The sequence below is a fragment of the Octopus sinensis genome, linkage group LG25, assembly GCF_006345805.1.
Source record: "Octopus sinensis linkage group LG25, ASM634580v1, whole genome shotgun sequence".
In the NCBI taxonomy this organism is placed as follows: domain Eukaryota; kingdom Metazoa; phylum Mollusca; class Cephalopoda; order Octopoda; family Octopodidae; genus Octopus; species Octopus sinensis.
This window is the reverse complement of record NC_043021.1, coordinates 12,389,183-12,405,964: the sequence shown is the minus strand read 5'-3', so window position 1 is coordinate 12,405,964 and position 16,782 is coordinate 12,389,183. Positions and strand designations below refer to the sequence as shown.

The 16,782-nt window shown below is 35.4% G+C and overlaps 1 protein-coding gene and 1 long non-coding RNA gene across 4 annotated transcripts in view; one reads left to right on the top strand and one right to left on the bottom strand.

Annotated features, from left to right (window-relative positions):
- The window catches only part of LOC118767961, an 18,231-nt gene extending 9,515 nt beyond the window's left edge, over window positions 1–8,716 (top strand). The window contains exons 2-3 of the long non-coding RNA XR_005003881.1: window positions 2,571–2,573; window positions 8,573–8,716. This is a non-coding gene — a long non-coding RNA (uncharacterized LOC118767961). The remainder of the gene's footprint in view (window positions 1–2,570; window positions 2,574–8,572) is intronic.
- The window catches only part of LOC115224240 (NAD(+) hydrolase sarm1), a 200,610-nt gene that overhangs the window by 74,853 nt on the left and 108,975 nt on the right, over window positions 1–16,782 (bottom strand). For all 3 annotated transcript variants that reach the window (XM_029795038.2, XM_029795036.2, XM_029795037.2), the window contains exon 3: window positions 1,507–1,683. In XM_029795038.2, coding sequence (XP_029650898.1) covers window positions 1,507–1,683 — 177 coding nt within the window. The remainder of the gene's footprint in view (window positions 1–1,506; window positions 1,684–16,782) is intronic.

Here is a 16,782-nt window from a genome sequence, read left to right as displayed (position 1 = left end):
ACATATTCATTTATATTTGCAGCAAGGCTTGTAATTATCAAAAAAAAAAAGAAAAAAGAAAAATGAAGAAGAAGAAGAAAATTGCAGATATATCCCACATTAAATGCCAGGTTACACAAGAAATCTTTGCTTTGTTGACTTTAAAAAATAGTTCCTTGCAAAGATTTGGCAAAGTTTTGCAACTAGTATCTGTCCTACACAAATGTTGCATATCAATGCATATAGCAGTAACTGGATAGCATTTGTAACATAAGCTTTGAGGAATATATATTTCAAATTGAAAAAATGAATAGAAATAAATGCAAAAAAAAAAAATAAAAAATTAGTAAATAAAAATACGTGTAAAAAAAAATAAATTTGACTTTACAAAAAAAAAAAAAATCTCTGCATTATATATATTTTTAAATATACAGTTTCTAAACCTGGTTGTATTTCCTTACTAAATCCCTCCCTGTATGCCTGTATTTGGCCAGCCTATAAGATCCACAAGTCATAGAACTGATAATAAAGCTGTTAAAACTGACAAAGAATTGATGACAATTTCATTATTAAAATTTTTCTTCCATATGTTTCAATATTTTAAAACCCATTCTAATGTACACACACACACACACACACAATATAATATATATACATATACGTATTATAACATATATATAGTTTCACATATACTATATTTATATACCTATGTTATAATACTATATATATATATTATATTATATTATATTACATTATATTATATTATTTTATATTATACTACATATTTATCGTAATATTATATATCAATCACATTTCAAATTGAATTGGAACATATTGAATTATTTTATAGCACTATTATTATTAATATTATTATTATTATAAAAATAAGACAGAAATGGTGCTTTTTAACAATCAATCTATCCAAGGAACCAGTTACAGTCAATATATATACATATACATATATATATATTTATATATTTATATATATATATATCACCTGGTTGCTACTACAAGCTGAATAATGTTTGTTGTATGTTATGTTTGTTTTTTGTTAGTATTTTTTTCTATTTTTTACACTTTCCTTTTTCTTTCTTTTTTTTATTTACTTTCTTTCTTTCACATATCATTAAGAATAAATATTAGAAAAACATTTAACAATAACCTGGTGGGTGAACGTGAAACAGTAAAAGGAAAACCCACAACACACATAAATTTTAAAATGTCTGTAGCAAGTTCAGTTAAGACAAAACAACAACAACAACAATAGTGATAATAATAATAATAATAATAATAATAGGTGTAAGTAAGAATAATAATAATGATAATAATAATACAGGTGCTTTGTGCTGCTGATGCACTAGTAATTGTTAAAAAGTGTTTTTTATTGTGAAGGCGCTGAGGAGAAGGAGAACAGGTGTACTGTTTATATTTATATTTATATATTAATGTCGTTTCTTTTTGTTTGTTTTTTTTTGTTTGCTTTTTCGCTATTGCATTTTTGTCTAGGAATAGAATTTTCTAACTCACCTGGTTGACCCAATATGAAACGTCTTCCGCCGTCCACAATGGGACTTGCTGGGTAAGTTTATGGGGGATCTCTTCACCGATAATTCTTAAAGCTTCAATGGCTAACTTAGATGCAGTGGCATTTGGGCTACTTGCAAGACGTTTTAAAGGATTTATGCATCCGATATCATAAAAAACCTGTTGAAGAATTTGGGGAAAAAAAATAAAGGAAAAAATGATAAAAAAAAGAGATATATCAATCAATATAATATCAACAAGAACAATGAAATAATCACGATAATCAATACATTTGTTATACATTGATAGGTAAAAAAAAAAAGATTTTTATCAACTGCTCTCAATACTGGAACTTAATGCAACATTTTTAGCATTTTTAAAAAGCCTTGTGAGTGGATTTGGTAGACGGAAACTGAAAGAAGCCTGTCATATAAATATATGTGTGTGTGTGTGTGTTTGTGTGTCTGTGTTTGTCCCCCCAACATCGCTTGATAGCTGATGTTGGTGTTTTTACTTATGGAGACAATATTCATATATCACCTGAGGAAACACAACTAGATCTCATAATGCAGGGAAACAGTTGCATAATCAAGTACCTGCATGCCTGGAGAACTACGTTGCATGAAAACAATTGTAGTGATTAAAAAGTAAATGTCCAACTGTACTCCTTCTGGCTGACTCCAATTTTTCCATTCATCTATTCACACATGACAAATGCCCAAACACAAACCTGGAAGTACGTATAATACTACTACTGGATACCACAGGGTGGATGAGCTTCATACTGTACTCTACTACGTTCTTAACAGAATATACCATAACCTATATATGTGAGCAAAACGCCCCCTCCCCCGTTCAATAGACGGTGCTGAGTTGTCAAACATTTAAACCAAATTTTCTCAAAACAACCTGTCCGACCGTCCCATAGGCCTCCCCTTTGAGAAACACTGATTTAACTTAAATTTGAGACACCAGCAAAAGAAGAAATAAAGATAGACTGTTTTTCTACTCCAAAGAAAAACAACTTTATTCACACAAATATGCAACCGAAGAGTTTAAAGTACCAGTAAGTACATCGCAACAGTACTTGTGCGTACAAATGCACGTTTCCATGGCTTTATTGATCGCATTGTCACTTGGAAACAAATTTTGTAATTTTTTCAAGACTCATGCATGTCCTGATACCGTTGGTATCTACATATCAAATTTGAGCGCAATAGGATGGAGGATGCCTGAGATCCTAGAAAACACACACACAGACAGAAAGAATGGATTTTATATAATATATATATATATATATATATATATATATATAAGGAGCAAATAATTCATGAGAAAAATAATTTGCAAAGATATCATTGACTCTATTATTATCTAGTGTAACAATTTAAAAACGATAATAACAGAATCAGTAATATATATATGTATGTGTATGTATATATCTATGTGTATGTGTCTTTGTTTTTGTGTTTATCCCCCACCATCACTTCCAACCAGAGTTTGTTTACATCCCAGTAACTTAGTGATTCAGTAAAGAGAGACCGATAGAATAAATACTGTGGTTTGAAGGAAAAAAATACAGGAGTCAATTTGTTTGACTAAACCCTAGAAGGTGGTGCCCCAGCATGACCATAGTCTAGTAACTGAAACAAGATACAAGATCAAAGATAAGTATTTTTAATTCAATAGGAAAAAAAAAAATCAAATAAAATGCGAGATAATTTTCCCATAGCCATTGGAGAAGTGATTAGAATTTTGATGTAATTTGTACGGCTGAGTGAACAGGGAGAAACTGTCTTCCTTTTTCACTTCAGTTGAGTCTACTTTTAAACAAAGCCATTCAGGAGAAGAGATAGCATCAGATTTGTTTAAATGGTGTCTGAAGGTTGTGGGAAAATAGCCTTCAGGTGTTGCTTCCTCCTTTCAGTCGTCATTAGATTTGTATTTCATAGCATTAAAACGGTCTTAAAATATTTGATTCCATGTTTAAATCAATTAAATAAAAGCCTCCAGAGTAATTTACAAATACATTAGGAAGGCGAGTGAGAAAAAGAGGAAAAAAAATTAAAGCAAAAATTTAAAACAAAACGGAACGCTGCTATTGATGGATTTAAAAAAAATTTGTTTTTGGCTTTACATTTTAGTTAACTAAACAGTTTTAACTCCTTATAAATATCTTTAAAGACACAAAGTACTATTAGCACAAACAACACACATAAAACAAATGTAAGAGAAGACAGTATTCTAACATGGCTATAAATATATGGCTTAAATGATCTAAAGAAAAGGGGTTTATAGCAAAATTTAAAGGAGTAAAAACAGAAGACTATATTTAGAATATTTAATAGCATCACTGAAAAATAAAAACACAAAACAAAATATATAATGAAGAAAATAAAAACATGGAGAAGAGATAAAGAGATGAATACTGAACATCTTTTAAATTAATTAAATTAAATATTCAATATATTGGCATACATTTCAATATCAAATTTAAAAAAATTGAATATAAGAAATAAAAATAAAAATGGCTATTGATCGAGAAGTCATACTTTACCAAGAATCTTTCTTTGGTTTATGTCTTCTATTTTTGTTTTTAACGATTCAAAACTAATATAATTAATTTTTTGTTTACTTGTTTGTTATGTCACACTATATAGGAAGGAAAGATATTAAAAAAAAAATAAAATAAAAATATAAAAAAAAAATTGCAAGAGAAGTAAGGATGTAAAGCAGCAGAACAAGATGAAGATGTTCAAAAGAAGTTTCCGCTAAAACTGCCAAGTTTTTTTAAAATCTAATTAGAACAAAATTTTCGACGAACTTTGAAAACATTCTGTGGTTTTATGCAAAAACTATGCAATTTCACTGAGAAGGTCTGTTAGTGGAAAAGAAGAAAATATATCTTCTGTCTTTGTTTCAGTAATTGGACTGTGGCCATGCTGGGGTACTGCCTTGAAGGGTTTAGTCAAACAAATCTACTCCAGTAATTACTAATTTTTTAACGCCTGGTACTTATTTTATTGGTCGCTTTACTCAAACTGCTATAGTATAGGGATGTAAAGAAACCGATGCCGGTTGTCAAGTAGTGTGTGTGTGTGTGTGTGTGAGCTTACACACAGTTTTCATCTACCAAATTCACTCACAAGGCATTGGTTGGCTCAGGGCTATAGTAGAAGACACTTGCCCAAGGGGCTACACAATGGGACTGAACCCAATACCACATGGTTGCTAAAAAAGCTTCTTAACCACACAGCATTGCCTGCACCTTTATGAGCAATAATATATATTGCTTTAATTATGTAATAATAATAATAATAAAATATGTTGTTTTTTTATTTTTCAAGCAACATATTGTTTAAAGATATTGTCCTTGTTTTTAATCAAAATCACCAATATTCTAAAATAAGTGTTTTCTAATACAGGGTGAAAGAAACATACTTGAAACACCTTTTTAAATACATGTCTCTTCATGTTTAGAAGGGCATCCAGCTGTAAAAACCATGCCAAAAATTGACCTCACCTTTACTGGTGCCATGTAAAAAGCATCCAGTCCACTCTGCAGGGTGGTCAATGTTTGGAAGGGCATCCAGCTGAAAAACTATGCTAAAACTGACCTCGCCTGTACCGGTACCATGTAAAAAGCATTCAGTCCACTCTGCAAGGTGGTCAGTGTTTGGAAGGGCATCCAGCTGTAAAAACCATTCCAAAACTGACCTCGCCTGTACTGGTACCATGTAAAATGCATCCAGTCTACTCCGCAAGGTGGTTGGTGTTTGGAAGGGCATCCAGCTGAAAAAACCATACCAAAACTGACCTCACTTGTGCTGGTGCCACGTAAAAAGCACTCAGTCCACACTATGGGGTGGTTGGCGTTAGGAAGGACATCCAGCTGTAAAATCCATGCCAAAACAGACACAGCCACTGTCAATGACAAAATCGTTCAGTCCTACTGCACAGCCCCTTGAGCAAGTGTCTCTGACCGTGGCCTTGGATTAGACAATGGTCTTATAGTGGGAATTTTTGATGGAAACTGCAGAGAAGTGTGTGTGTGTGTGTATGCTTTAGTGTGTGTATGTATGTATATGTATGTATGTGTACCTGTGTGTGTATAAGTGTGTATGTGTGTGTGTATGTGTGAGTCCACAACCATATCTGCATCTGTGTCTAATGTAAAACTGATGTTTGTCAAAATATATCTTGGCTTAACCCCACCCCACTCCAGGCTGGTCGTAAACCTATGATTGAAACCAGCAAAAAAACAAAACAAAACAAAACAAAAGAATATAGTCTGTAGATTGGCAAACAAAACGTCTCTTTACATTCAGATTTTTCTCTATCTAGCATCATCAACATTTAATGTCTGTTTTCCATGCAGGCATGGGTTGGACAGTTTGTCAGGATGCAATGAGCTGCAGGACTGTACCAAGCTCCAGCATCAGCTTTGGCATGGTTTCTATGACTGGATGCCCTTCCTAAAACCAACCCCATTACAATGTGTATGGGGCTGTTTTTTTTTTTTTGCAACACCATTACTGGTATGGTCATCAAGAAACTTGCAAGACAAGAATTAAAATCCACAAGGATTACCTATTTCTTTATTACCCACAAGGGGCTAAACACAGAGGGGACAAACAAGGACAGACATAGGTATTAAGTCGATTACATCGACCCCAGTGCGTAACTGGTACTTAATTTATCGACCCTGAATGGATGAAAGGCAAAGTCGACCTCGGCGGAATTTGAACTCAGAATGTAGCGGCAGACGAAATACCGCTAAGAATTTTGCCTGGCATGCTAACCATTCTGCCATTGCTTCCCACCACTGCAGGATTGTTTGAATCAACTGTGGCCTTAGTGATTACAGTAATGGCTTCAAGACCATGAGGTAGTGTGCTGAATTCCTGGATTGGGCAGGGATTTGTGTTGATTGAGCAAGGCATTCATTTTGCATTGTTACAGTCTACTCAGGTGAAACTGAGTACCGGCCTGATACTCCTTCAACCCTTTCTCCATCCTACTCTCACATCCTTGATATTGCTCCGGGTTCAAGGGATGGGAGGGTAGAAGGGGCTGGTGTCTATGTCCCCTTGAGATTAGATAAGCACCTAGAACAATTAGCAAAAGCATGGTATATGTTATCAGATCATAAACAATTGAGAGTGGTGGCCATTTTTGTTTTTACTATAACACTCTTGTGAAAATAGCTGTATTACGCAGTCAAAATTGATGCACATGTGTGCGTGTATGGGGGTGGTGTAGGTAAAGCCAGTCATGTCAAAAGTTTAAAGTAACAGTTGCCTCCATTATTGAATAAAAAACAAAACTAATAAATTATTAAGTCATTTTTTTTTCAATTAACGTATTGGTGTTTTTCATTGTGCAATTTAAGGAAACTTATTGATAAATCAATTATACACACACACACACATGCACGCACACATGCACACACACGTATATATACATATATATATATATATAATATATATATATATATATATATATTATATATATATATATATATATATATATCAGAACACAAATGGGTTAAAGGTTCACTACAGCTATTTCAGACACAATTTTTATTGACGAATGATTTTGATTACATTATGAAAAAAAAAAACCTTTTCTTCAGGTCAATCATCATCATCATTTAGCATCTGCTTTCCATGCTGGCATGGGTTAGACAGTTTGACTGGAACTGGTAAGCCAGACTACTGCACCAAGATCCAATCTGGTTTTGGCTTGGTTTCTACAGCTGGATGCCCTTCCTTGGACCAACCACTCTGAGAATGTTAGTGGGTGCTGTTTATTGGGTTGAGGAATAATTCATGAGCATTTTTTTTTCAAATTTAAAAATGAACGCAAAAATAAAACGCATTCACAAAATGTTTTATATTAAAAGAGAATTTTTTGCTCTACAAGATAATGTATTTTTATTTTTTTTATTTTATTGATTTTTGTGTACTTTCAGGTCATTAAAATGGAATGTCAAGTGGATAAAACTGAGTATTTTCGACACCATTTGCTTTTTGCATTTAATTGAGGTGTTAAGGCCACTGAAGCTGCTTGTGAGATTTGTGCTGTGTACAGAGAAGGAGCAATGCTTCAAAGTGCTGCCTGCTGTTGGTCTTCATGCTTCAAAAATAGGAATTTGGACCTTAAGGATGGATCACACACCGGTTGACCAATTGAGTTTGATGAAGAGTGATTGAATCAACTTCTTTACGAAAATCCACATCAAACAACCAGAGAATTGGTGAAGCAGATGGACTGTGATAAAAGACAGTGGTGAACCACCTTCACTCAACGAGCAAGGTTCAGAAACTAGGCACTTGGGTGCCACACACTTTGAGTGAAAACAACAAAAATCAACACTCCAAAATTGCTGCCAGTCTGCTCACTCGACATCACTCAACACATAGTCACAAACAGTGTTTTCTTTACCGCATTGTCACTGGCAATGAAAAATGGTGCCTTTCCTCTAAGACGTAACAATGAAAAGAATGGCTCAGCCCTGACAAACAAGCGACTCCATGAGCAAAACAAGACCTTCATCCTCAAAAGACCATGTTGTGTGTATGGTGGGACTAGGAGGGCATAATTCCTTACAATCTGCTTGAGCACAACCAAACACTCTACACTCAACAACAGCACCGACTCAATGAAGCTATTCAGCAAAAAAGACTGGAATATGTAAAATGGAGTTCTTCCGCAACATGACAACGCCGTCCTCACTTTGCCAATATGACCAAAGCCATGATTCAAGAACTCGAACGAGAAGTGCTGCCTCATCCTCCATACTCTCCAGACTTGGCGCCATTAGATTTTCATCTCTTTCAATCACTTTCGAATGTTTTACATAGTGTATTGTTCAATAATTACATGGAATTGAAGGCTTGGTTCGCCAAATTCTTTGAGTCAAGACCTGGAGGTTTGTAAGTTGAGGCATCGAAAAACTTATTGAATCATAGGAGGAAGTTGTAAACAACAATGGAGAGTGCGGAGACCCCCTTCGGTCATGAATGACCATGGGATTGCACCTAGAAAGATACCCTCCAAGTACAAGTCTGGGAAAGTTTGTTTATAGAAGGCCAGCAATTGCACATGCATACCAGACTCCCCTCTCCACACCACCGATTTTATCCAAAGGAAAGGCAAAGGCCAATACAGATTGGCACCAGTGATAATGCAACTCATTTCTGCAGCTGAGTGAACTGGAGCAATGCGAAATAAAGTGTCTTGCTCAAGAACACAACACACAGCCCGGTCCAGGATTCAAACTCACAATCTCACGGTCGTAAGATCGACACTCTAACCACTGAGCCATGCGCCTTCACAATGGAGAGTACTATTGATTAATTTGTTGTAGTTTTTTTAGTTTAAAATAAATCTGAAAAAAAAGTCTCATGAATTATTCCCTGACCCAATACATCACTGGTATGGATGCTGTTACATGTCACCAGCACTGGTCACAACAATGGTTTCACTTGGCTTGATGAGTCTTCTCAAGCACAGCATATTGCTAAAGGTCATATCACTTATCATCACCTCCATGAAACCCTACATTCAAAGACCATGCTTCAACACCTTATCCCATGTCTTCCTAGCTCTACCTCTTCCACAGGTTCCCTCCACAGTTAGAAACTGGCACTTCTTTACACAGCTGTCCTCATCCATATGCATCATATAACCATACTACTGCATCTATCTCTCTTGCACACCACCCCTGATGCCTCTTATGCCCAGTTTTTCTCCCAAAGGCACTTAAACTTTGTCGTACATGCACACTGACATTGCACATCCAGTGGGGCGAACTAAATTCATTCTTTCAAGTCTTTACATGTCCTCTGCAGTCGTAGCCCATGTTTCACTGCTGTGTAGCATGGCTGTTTGCACACTGGCATCATACAATCTGCCCTTCACTCTGAGGGAGAAACCCTTTGTTGCCAACAGAAGTAAATTTGAAATTTGATTTAGAGAAAAATATAACAAGATGTGGAATATGGATTGACCCTCTCATTCCAGCATCAATGAAGTGAGTGAAGACATACCAAGTTTAGCCAGATTTCAATGTATATACATACATGAGAGTGTGTATATATCTATATATATATAAAATTCTATTTGACAAGTTCGAGAAATGAATGAAAATGCTAATAATAATGAAGAATAAAATGATTTTTTTTTCAAAATTTTGACGACTTTTTTCTCAATATCCAATTTCTGTACACCACACCTAACACTCTATATATATATATACACACACACACACATATACATATATATATACATACACGCACACAGAGAAGTGTGTGTGTGTATATATATATGTGCGTGTATGTGTGTGTGTATATATACACAGAGAAGTGTGTGTGTGTGTGTACATGTCCAGGATGTTTGATAGTCTGGAAAACGATTATCCTCACTTGGAAATAAGAGATTGATGGATGACAAGGCATCCTCCGTTGAAAACTGTTCCAACATACACTCCTTTGAGCCACAAAAGCATAGGAAAAGAATCAAATGTTAAAATGGTGAAGATGATATAAAACAGCTGCATTGTGAAAGAATCATTTTAGCCATTTAAAAACTATTAGATTCCCTATTAATTTATTTGTTGAGGTGACAAAATTTCTGCTGCACTACTATGACCCGGTCACTGACAGATTTTACGTGCAGTAAATCTCTGGTGATGAATCTGATTGCAGTCGTCTGGCGAGAAATTTTGACACCTCTCAAGAAATAAATTAAAAGTGAATTTAACAAGTTTTTTTTTTATGTGTGTTTTAAATGACTAAAATAGTTCTTTTCTGATGTGACTGTTTCAGTTGCAACAGGTAATTTCAGATCATGGCTCCTTCCATGGGAGAACAATTCTGAAACAGACACGTACATCCGTTTGAATCATCATCATCATCATCATCATCATCATTTAACGTCCGTTTTCCATGCTGGCATGGGTTAAACAGTTTGACTGAAACTGGTAAGCTGGTGAGGCTGCACTAGGTCCCAATCTAATTTGGCATGGTTTCTACAGCTGGATGCCCTTCCTAATGCCAACCACTGCAAGAGTGTAATGGGTGCTTTTTACATGTGTTGAAACATATTTTGTTGCAACTTGGGAGGGTCATTATGCCAATAATAAATACACACACTGATTCCATTTCACTTCTTTTATTATTCATCAATTGGTTGACTATTTAACCAATTGAGTAATCAGTTGTCGGATTCATCATTCAGTTAATCAAATCAATCAATCAATCACTGGCATGGGGTGCCAATTGTATGACACTGGCATCGGCCATGACTACAGTTTCACTTGACGACTTTTCTCAAGCATGGCACATCGCCAAAGGTCTCTGTCACTTACCATTGTCTCTGTGAGGCCCAATGTTTGAAGATCATGCTTCACTAGCCTGTTCCCTGTCTTCTTGGGTTCCCTTCCACAGGTTCCCGCTACAGTAAGAGATTGCCATTTCTTTACACAGCAGTCGTATATATATATATATATATATATATATTCTTTTATTTGTTTCAGTCATTTGACTGCGGCCATGCTGGAGCACTGCCTTTAGTCAAAAAAATTGACCCCCAGGACTAATTCTTTGTACACCTAGTACTTATTTTATTGGTCCCTTTTGCCAAACCGCTAAATTATGGGACTGTAAACACACCAACATTAATTGTTAAGTGATGGTGGGAGGACAAACACAGACACACAAACATATACATACATACATATATATATATATATATGTACATATGTATATATATATATATATATAATATATATATATATGTACATATGTATATATATATATATATATATATATATATATATATATATATATATATATATACATACATACATAATCATCATCATCATCGTTTAACGTCTGCCGTCCATGCAGTGAGATGGTTTCACAAGAGCCAGCCAGGCAGAAGCCTGCACCAGACTTCTGTGACTGTTTTGGTAGGATTTTCACAGCTGGATGCCCTTCCTAACACCAACCACTCAACAGAGTGAACTTAGTGCTTTTTAAGTGGTACAAGCACAGGCAAGGTCAGTTTTGGCAAGGTTTTTACAACTCGATGCCATTCCAAATACACACACATACATCACACACACTCTCCTACCCTGATGTAATCTCCAGGGATACAGGCATCCAGCAACAGGACCTCCGTAATGCCATGATGGACCGTGAAGTCTGGCGTAGCATGGTAAATTCCATTGTCTCGACCACGGTCGAACAATGATGATGATGATATATATATATATATATATATATATCTTTTTATTTGTTTCAGTCATTAGACTGCAACCATACTGGGGCACTACCGTGAAGAAATTTTAGTTGAATTGATATACCCCAGTACTTATTTTTTGTTAAGCAGTGGTGGAGGGACAAACACAGACACAAACACACACACAATCCCTTTAACACTTAGTTATAGAAAGACATGCAATGGACATGATTTCTGTATGGGTCTCCAAGACTGGCGCAAGAGGATAGGAAGTTATTCTGGACCCAGAGACCTGACCTCATTGTTTGCAAGGGAATTTATTCCCATAAATACACCCAGAGGCCAAGTATTAATCTAAACCAAGGGAATGGGTTCAATTGCCATCCAAGAACAAGAATGACCCCCTCTAACAGGATTCTGCTCATTTTCTATCAAACAATCTTCACTGAATAGGCTTAGGCTGACTCAAGGCTGATGTCAAAGACAACTTGTTCAGGTGAAACTGGATCCGGAGCCACATAATTTCTAAGTAAACTCCTTAACCACTTGTCCGTGACACATATATGATCCATTGATGGATTAGCATAAAAATTCTAAGAATAGGAAGTATAATGAATTCAGCTAAGCAAGCTAATTAAGACGGATTAACAGATTGATATCAAACTAGGAAATTGTGTTAAAACCACCCACATCAAGTTTTTTTAATGCTAATTTATAGATTATATCTTATTGTTTTTATATTGGGAGGGTCATTATGCCAGTAATAAACATATACAAACACTGGTTCTATTTTACTTCCTTATTATTCATTAACTGGTTACCTATGTAACTAATAAACTAATCGTTTCATTAATTATTTGGTTAATCAATCAGTTGTACTTATCAAAATCCTTTCATTGCCATTTGCAACCTCATCAATGATATGATTGATTGATCGATTGATTTGATTTGATTAACTGAATGATGAATCCAACAACTGATTACATAATTGATTAAATAGTCAACCGATTGATGAATAATAAAAGAAGTGAAATGGAACCAGTGTGTGTATTTATTATTGGCATAATGACCCTCCCAAGTTGCAACAAAATATGTTTCAACACATGGGTTCACATCAAGAATCTTGCAAACCAAATACAAAACTTTCTCTCTATCTTTCCCTCTCTCTCTCTCTCTCTCTTGGCTGGGTAACCATGTACCTCCTCTATAGCAAGACATCTGTTTCTGCCTCTCTGTCTCTCTGTCACATTCTAATCTTTCATTATCTGACACAAGATCAACTCCTCCAATGCCTCCTCCCCTTTCAAAATCCCATGTCTTGCAATTTATTTGGTGACCCTGCCAGTGCTGGTGCCATGTAAAAAGCATCCAGTCCACACTGTGAAGTGGTTGGCATTTGGAAGGGCATCCAGCAGTAAAAACCCTGCCAAAACTGACCTCGCCTGTGCTGGTGCCACATAAAAAGTATTCAGTCCACTCTGTGGGGTGGTTGGTGTTAGGAAGGGCATCCAGCCATAAAATCCCTGCCAGAACAGACACAACAGCCTTGGGTAGTCTTCTACCTGGCCAGCTCTTGTTAAATGATGATGATGATCATCATCATATATCTTTAATCTTTTAATTGTTTCAGTCATTAGACTGCAGCCATGATGGAACACCACCTTGCAGAATTATTTACGTGAATGATTTGACCCCAGTACTTTAGCTGCGATGGGCTTCTTTCAGTTTTTGTCTACAAAATCCACTCACAAATGCCTAGAACTATAGTAGGAAACACTTGCCCTAGGTGCCTCCAGGGGGACTGAACTCAAAACCACATGGTTTAGAAGCAAATTTCTCGGCCACACAGTCATATCTGTGCCTGTATACAGTATGAAATTTCATTATTATTATTATTATTATTATTATCATTACTATTATTACTATTATTATTATTATTATTATCATTATTACTATTATTATTATTATTATAGGCATAGGAGTGGCTGTGTGGTAAGTAGCTTGCTTACCAACCACATGGTTCCGGGGTTCAGTCCCACTGCATGGCACCTTGGGCAAGTGTCTTCTATTATAGCCTCGAGCTGACCAAAGCCTTGTGAGTGGATTTGATGGACGGAAACTGAAAGAAGCCCATCGTATATATGTATATATATATATATATATATATATATATATGTACATGTGTGTATATGTTTGACAACTGATGCTGGTGTGTTTTTACCTCCCTGTAACCTAGCAGTTTGGCAAAAGAGACCGATAGAATAAGTACTAGGCTTACAAAGAATAAGTCCTGGGGTCAATTTGCTCGACTAAAGGCGGTGCTCCAGCATGGCCACAGTCAAATGACTGAAACAAGTGAAAGAATAAAAGAGTGAAAGAGAATAAGAAAATGATAAAGTGATTCTAATTCCTACTCTATTGTTTGCTTAATTATTCTAATTTTTACTTTATTTACTCTTAATTCTTACTCTGCTCAGAAAAAACAAGGAAAAAAACAAAAACAATTATCACTAATACTAAAAGACAAAAAAATATATATATAAAAATATAAATATTAAAATAACATAAAGGGCTTCATGAATACATAACATGTGTAGTTATAGACCAGCGTTTAAGTGTAAAAGAACAAACAAAAACAAAACTAATTAAAGATGATTAGCAAACAATAGTTGCTGATAGCCATGATAAGAGACACTAAACAATATACTCTAGTAATTACTATGGTTATATATAGACTGAGAATATCGTGGGTGTATTGTTTTTAGTTCTCTGATATCGTTATTAGTATTAGGGGATAAGTTGGCAGAACTGTTGAACGCTGGATGAAATGCTGGCAAGTATGTTGTCCATCATTTGAGTTCTGAATTCAGATTCTGCCGAGATTGACTTTGCTTTTCATCCTTTCAGGATCGATAAAATAAATACCAGCTGAGTACTAGGGTCAATGTAATTGACTTCCCCTCTTACTCCCAGTGCTTAGGGTAGAGAGGGTTGTTATTATTATCATCATGCAGCACGGAATTTTGTCAGTGAACAGGTCGCGGTCTCAAAGCGACGATGATATTTTGACAAATTAAATTTAAATGTTGAAGTGAATTTAACGGTTTTTGTGTGTTTCTTAAATGGCTTACAAACACCTTCCATGCTGCAATTGTTTTCGTCCCAGCACACAATCTCAGATCAGGTCACTTGCTATGCAAGTACATCTCTGTAATCATCGTTATTGCTATTATTTTTAATAAGATGGCAGAAGGCTGTGAGCTGGAATTTGAATTCAGAACGTTAAGGCGGACAAAATACCCCTAAGTATTTTGCCCGGTGTGCTAACATTTCTGCCAGTTCCCCACCTTAAATGCTTTGCAGTATTTCTGGCTCTTTAGATTCTGGTTTCAGTGCCAGCGAGAGTCAACTTTGCTTTTCATCCCACGGGGGTTGATATAACGAAAGCACTAGTCAAGTACAGGGAGAAGCAGCAGGTGATGATATCGACTAACATTGCTCCACTCCCATAAATACTGCTGGCCCTGTGCCTACTAAACCAGAAGCCATCATTCCTACCTCCTTAGCATTACACTGAATAGAAATGAAAAATAACTGGACAAAACAGCTAGAATAGGAAAGAAAAAAAAATGTAGACATCTCATTGAGTATTCAAAGCTACAAACAGATTTAGGCATCCATTGTTTACCTTAGGGAAATAAAATCTAACAAAGTTACAGCAAAGTGGAAACAATATTTTTTTTCTATATATTTCATATAAATAGGTTTCATTATACAAAAGTTTATTTAGACATTATCATACTGTGTTACCAGTCTACTGTCTGTCCATGCTACAAACTGAGAATGACAATAATTTTATGCCATTTAATCTACGTGCGGTCGTATTCTTCGAGTGAGTCTTGTCTGCGGTAATGTTTTATTTATCTTGCTGTGTAGTTATCTGCTTCCATCAGTCTGTGTATACACACACACATACATACACACACAAAATCTTCATCATCATTTTAACAACCACTTTCTCCATGCTTGCATGGGTCAAATGGAGTTTACAGAAGCAGATTTTCTATAGCCAGACATATTTTTGCAGCATATAGCAGAAAAAGAATTCCATTCATTTACAACTGTGTGATATCAAGACAAGGAGATTACACACAAATTATATATATATATATGTATATATATATATATATATATAGTGAAGGGAAGAAATGGAGCCGAACGAAGATTCTACAAAATTCCTTTTTATTATTTTCTACACATGTTTCAAAGGCTGCAAATTCCCAAATTCGGATTGAATAAGGAGACCATTCTGCACCCCATGGTCGTAACCTCAACCGTGTCTTTTCTGGTGTGATTTTTGCTACACAGGTATCGGTTAAATTTTGAATAATCCGTAACAAGATAATTCATTTATCCATTTCATTAAATATGTATATATATATATATATATATATATATATATATCATATATAATAATAAATAAGTGTGCCGTTTTAAAGCCTAGCCAGGCTCATAGGCCTGGTTTCTCGGTTTCTATGGTGTATGTGTTTCCCAGCTGGATGGGACACCAATCCATCGCAGCATTACTCATTTTTGCCAGCTGAGTGGACTGGAGCAACGTGAAATGAAGTGTTTTGCTCAAGAACACAACGCATTTACCCGGTCCAGGAATCGAAACCACAATCTTATGATCATGATGCTGACACCCTAACCACTAAGCCACTCGCTACATATATATTCAATTATAAATAAGGGCAAAAGAAAATGTTTCTATGCCAATATGCTGAGAAATAAACTTGAAAGCGTCAATCACCACATACAATATACTTCACTATAAATACACACAGTGTTGAAAACGAGGAAAGCAAGCTAACAGAATTTCTAAAAATATATACATATATATATATATATATACACACACGCACATGCATGATTGTATGTATGTATGTATGTTGATTTATGGCATCTATTAGTTGTGCAGTGAAGATTTGCAAGACAATCTCAAAATTCTCCATCTGAGATTCTTATATG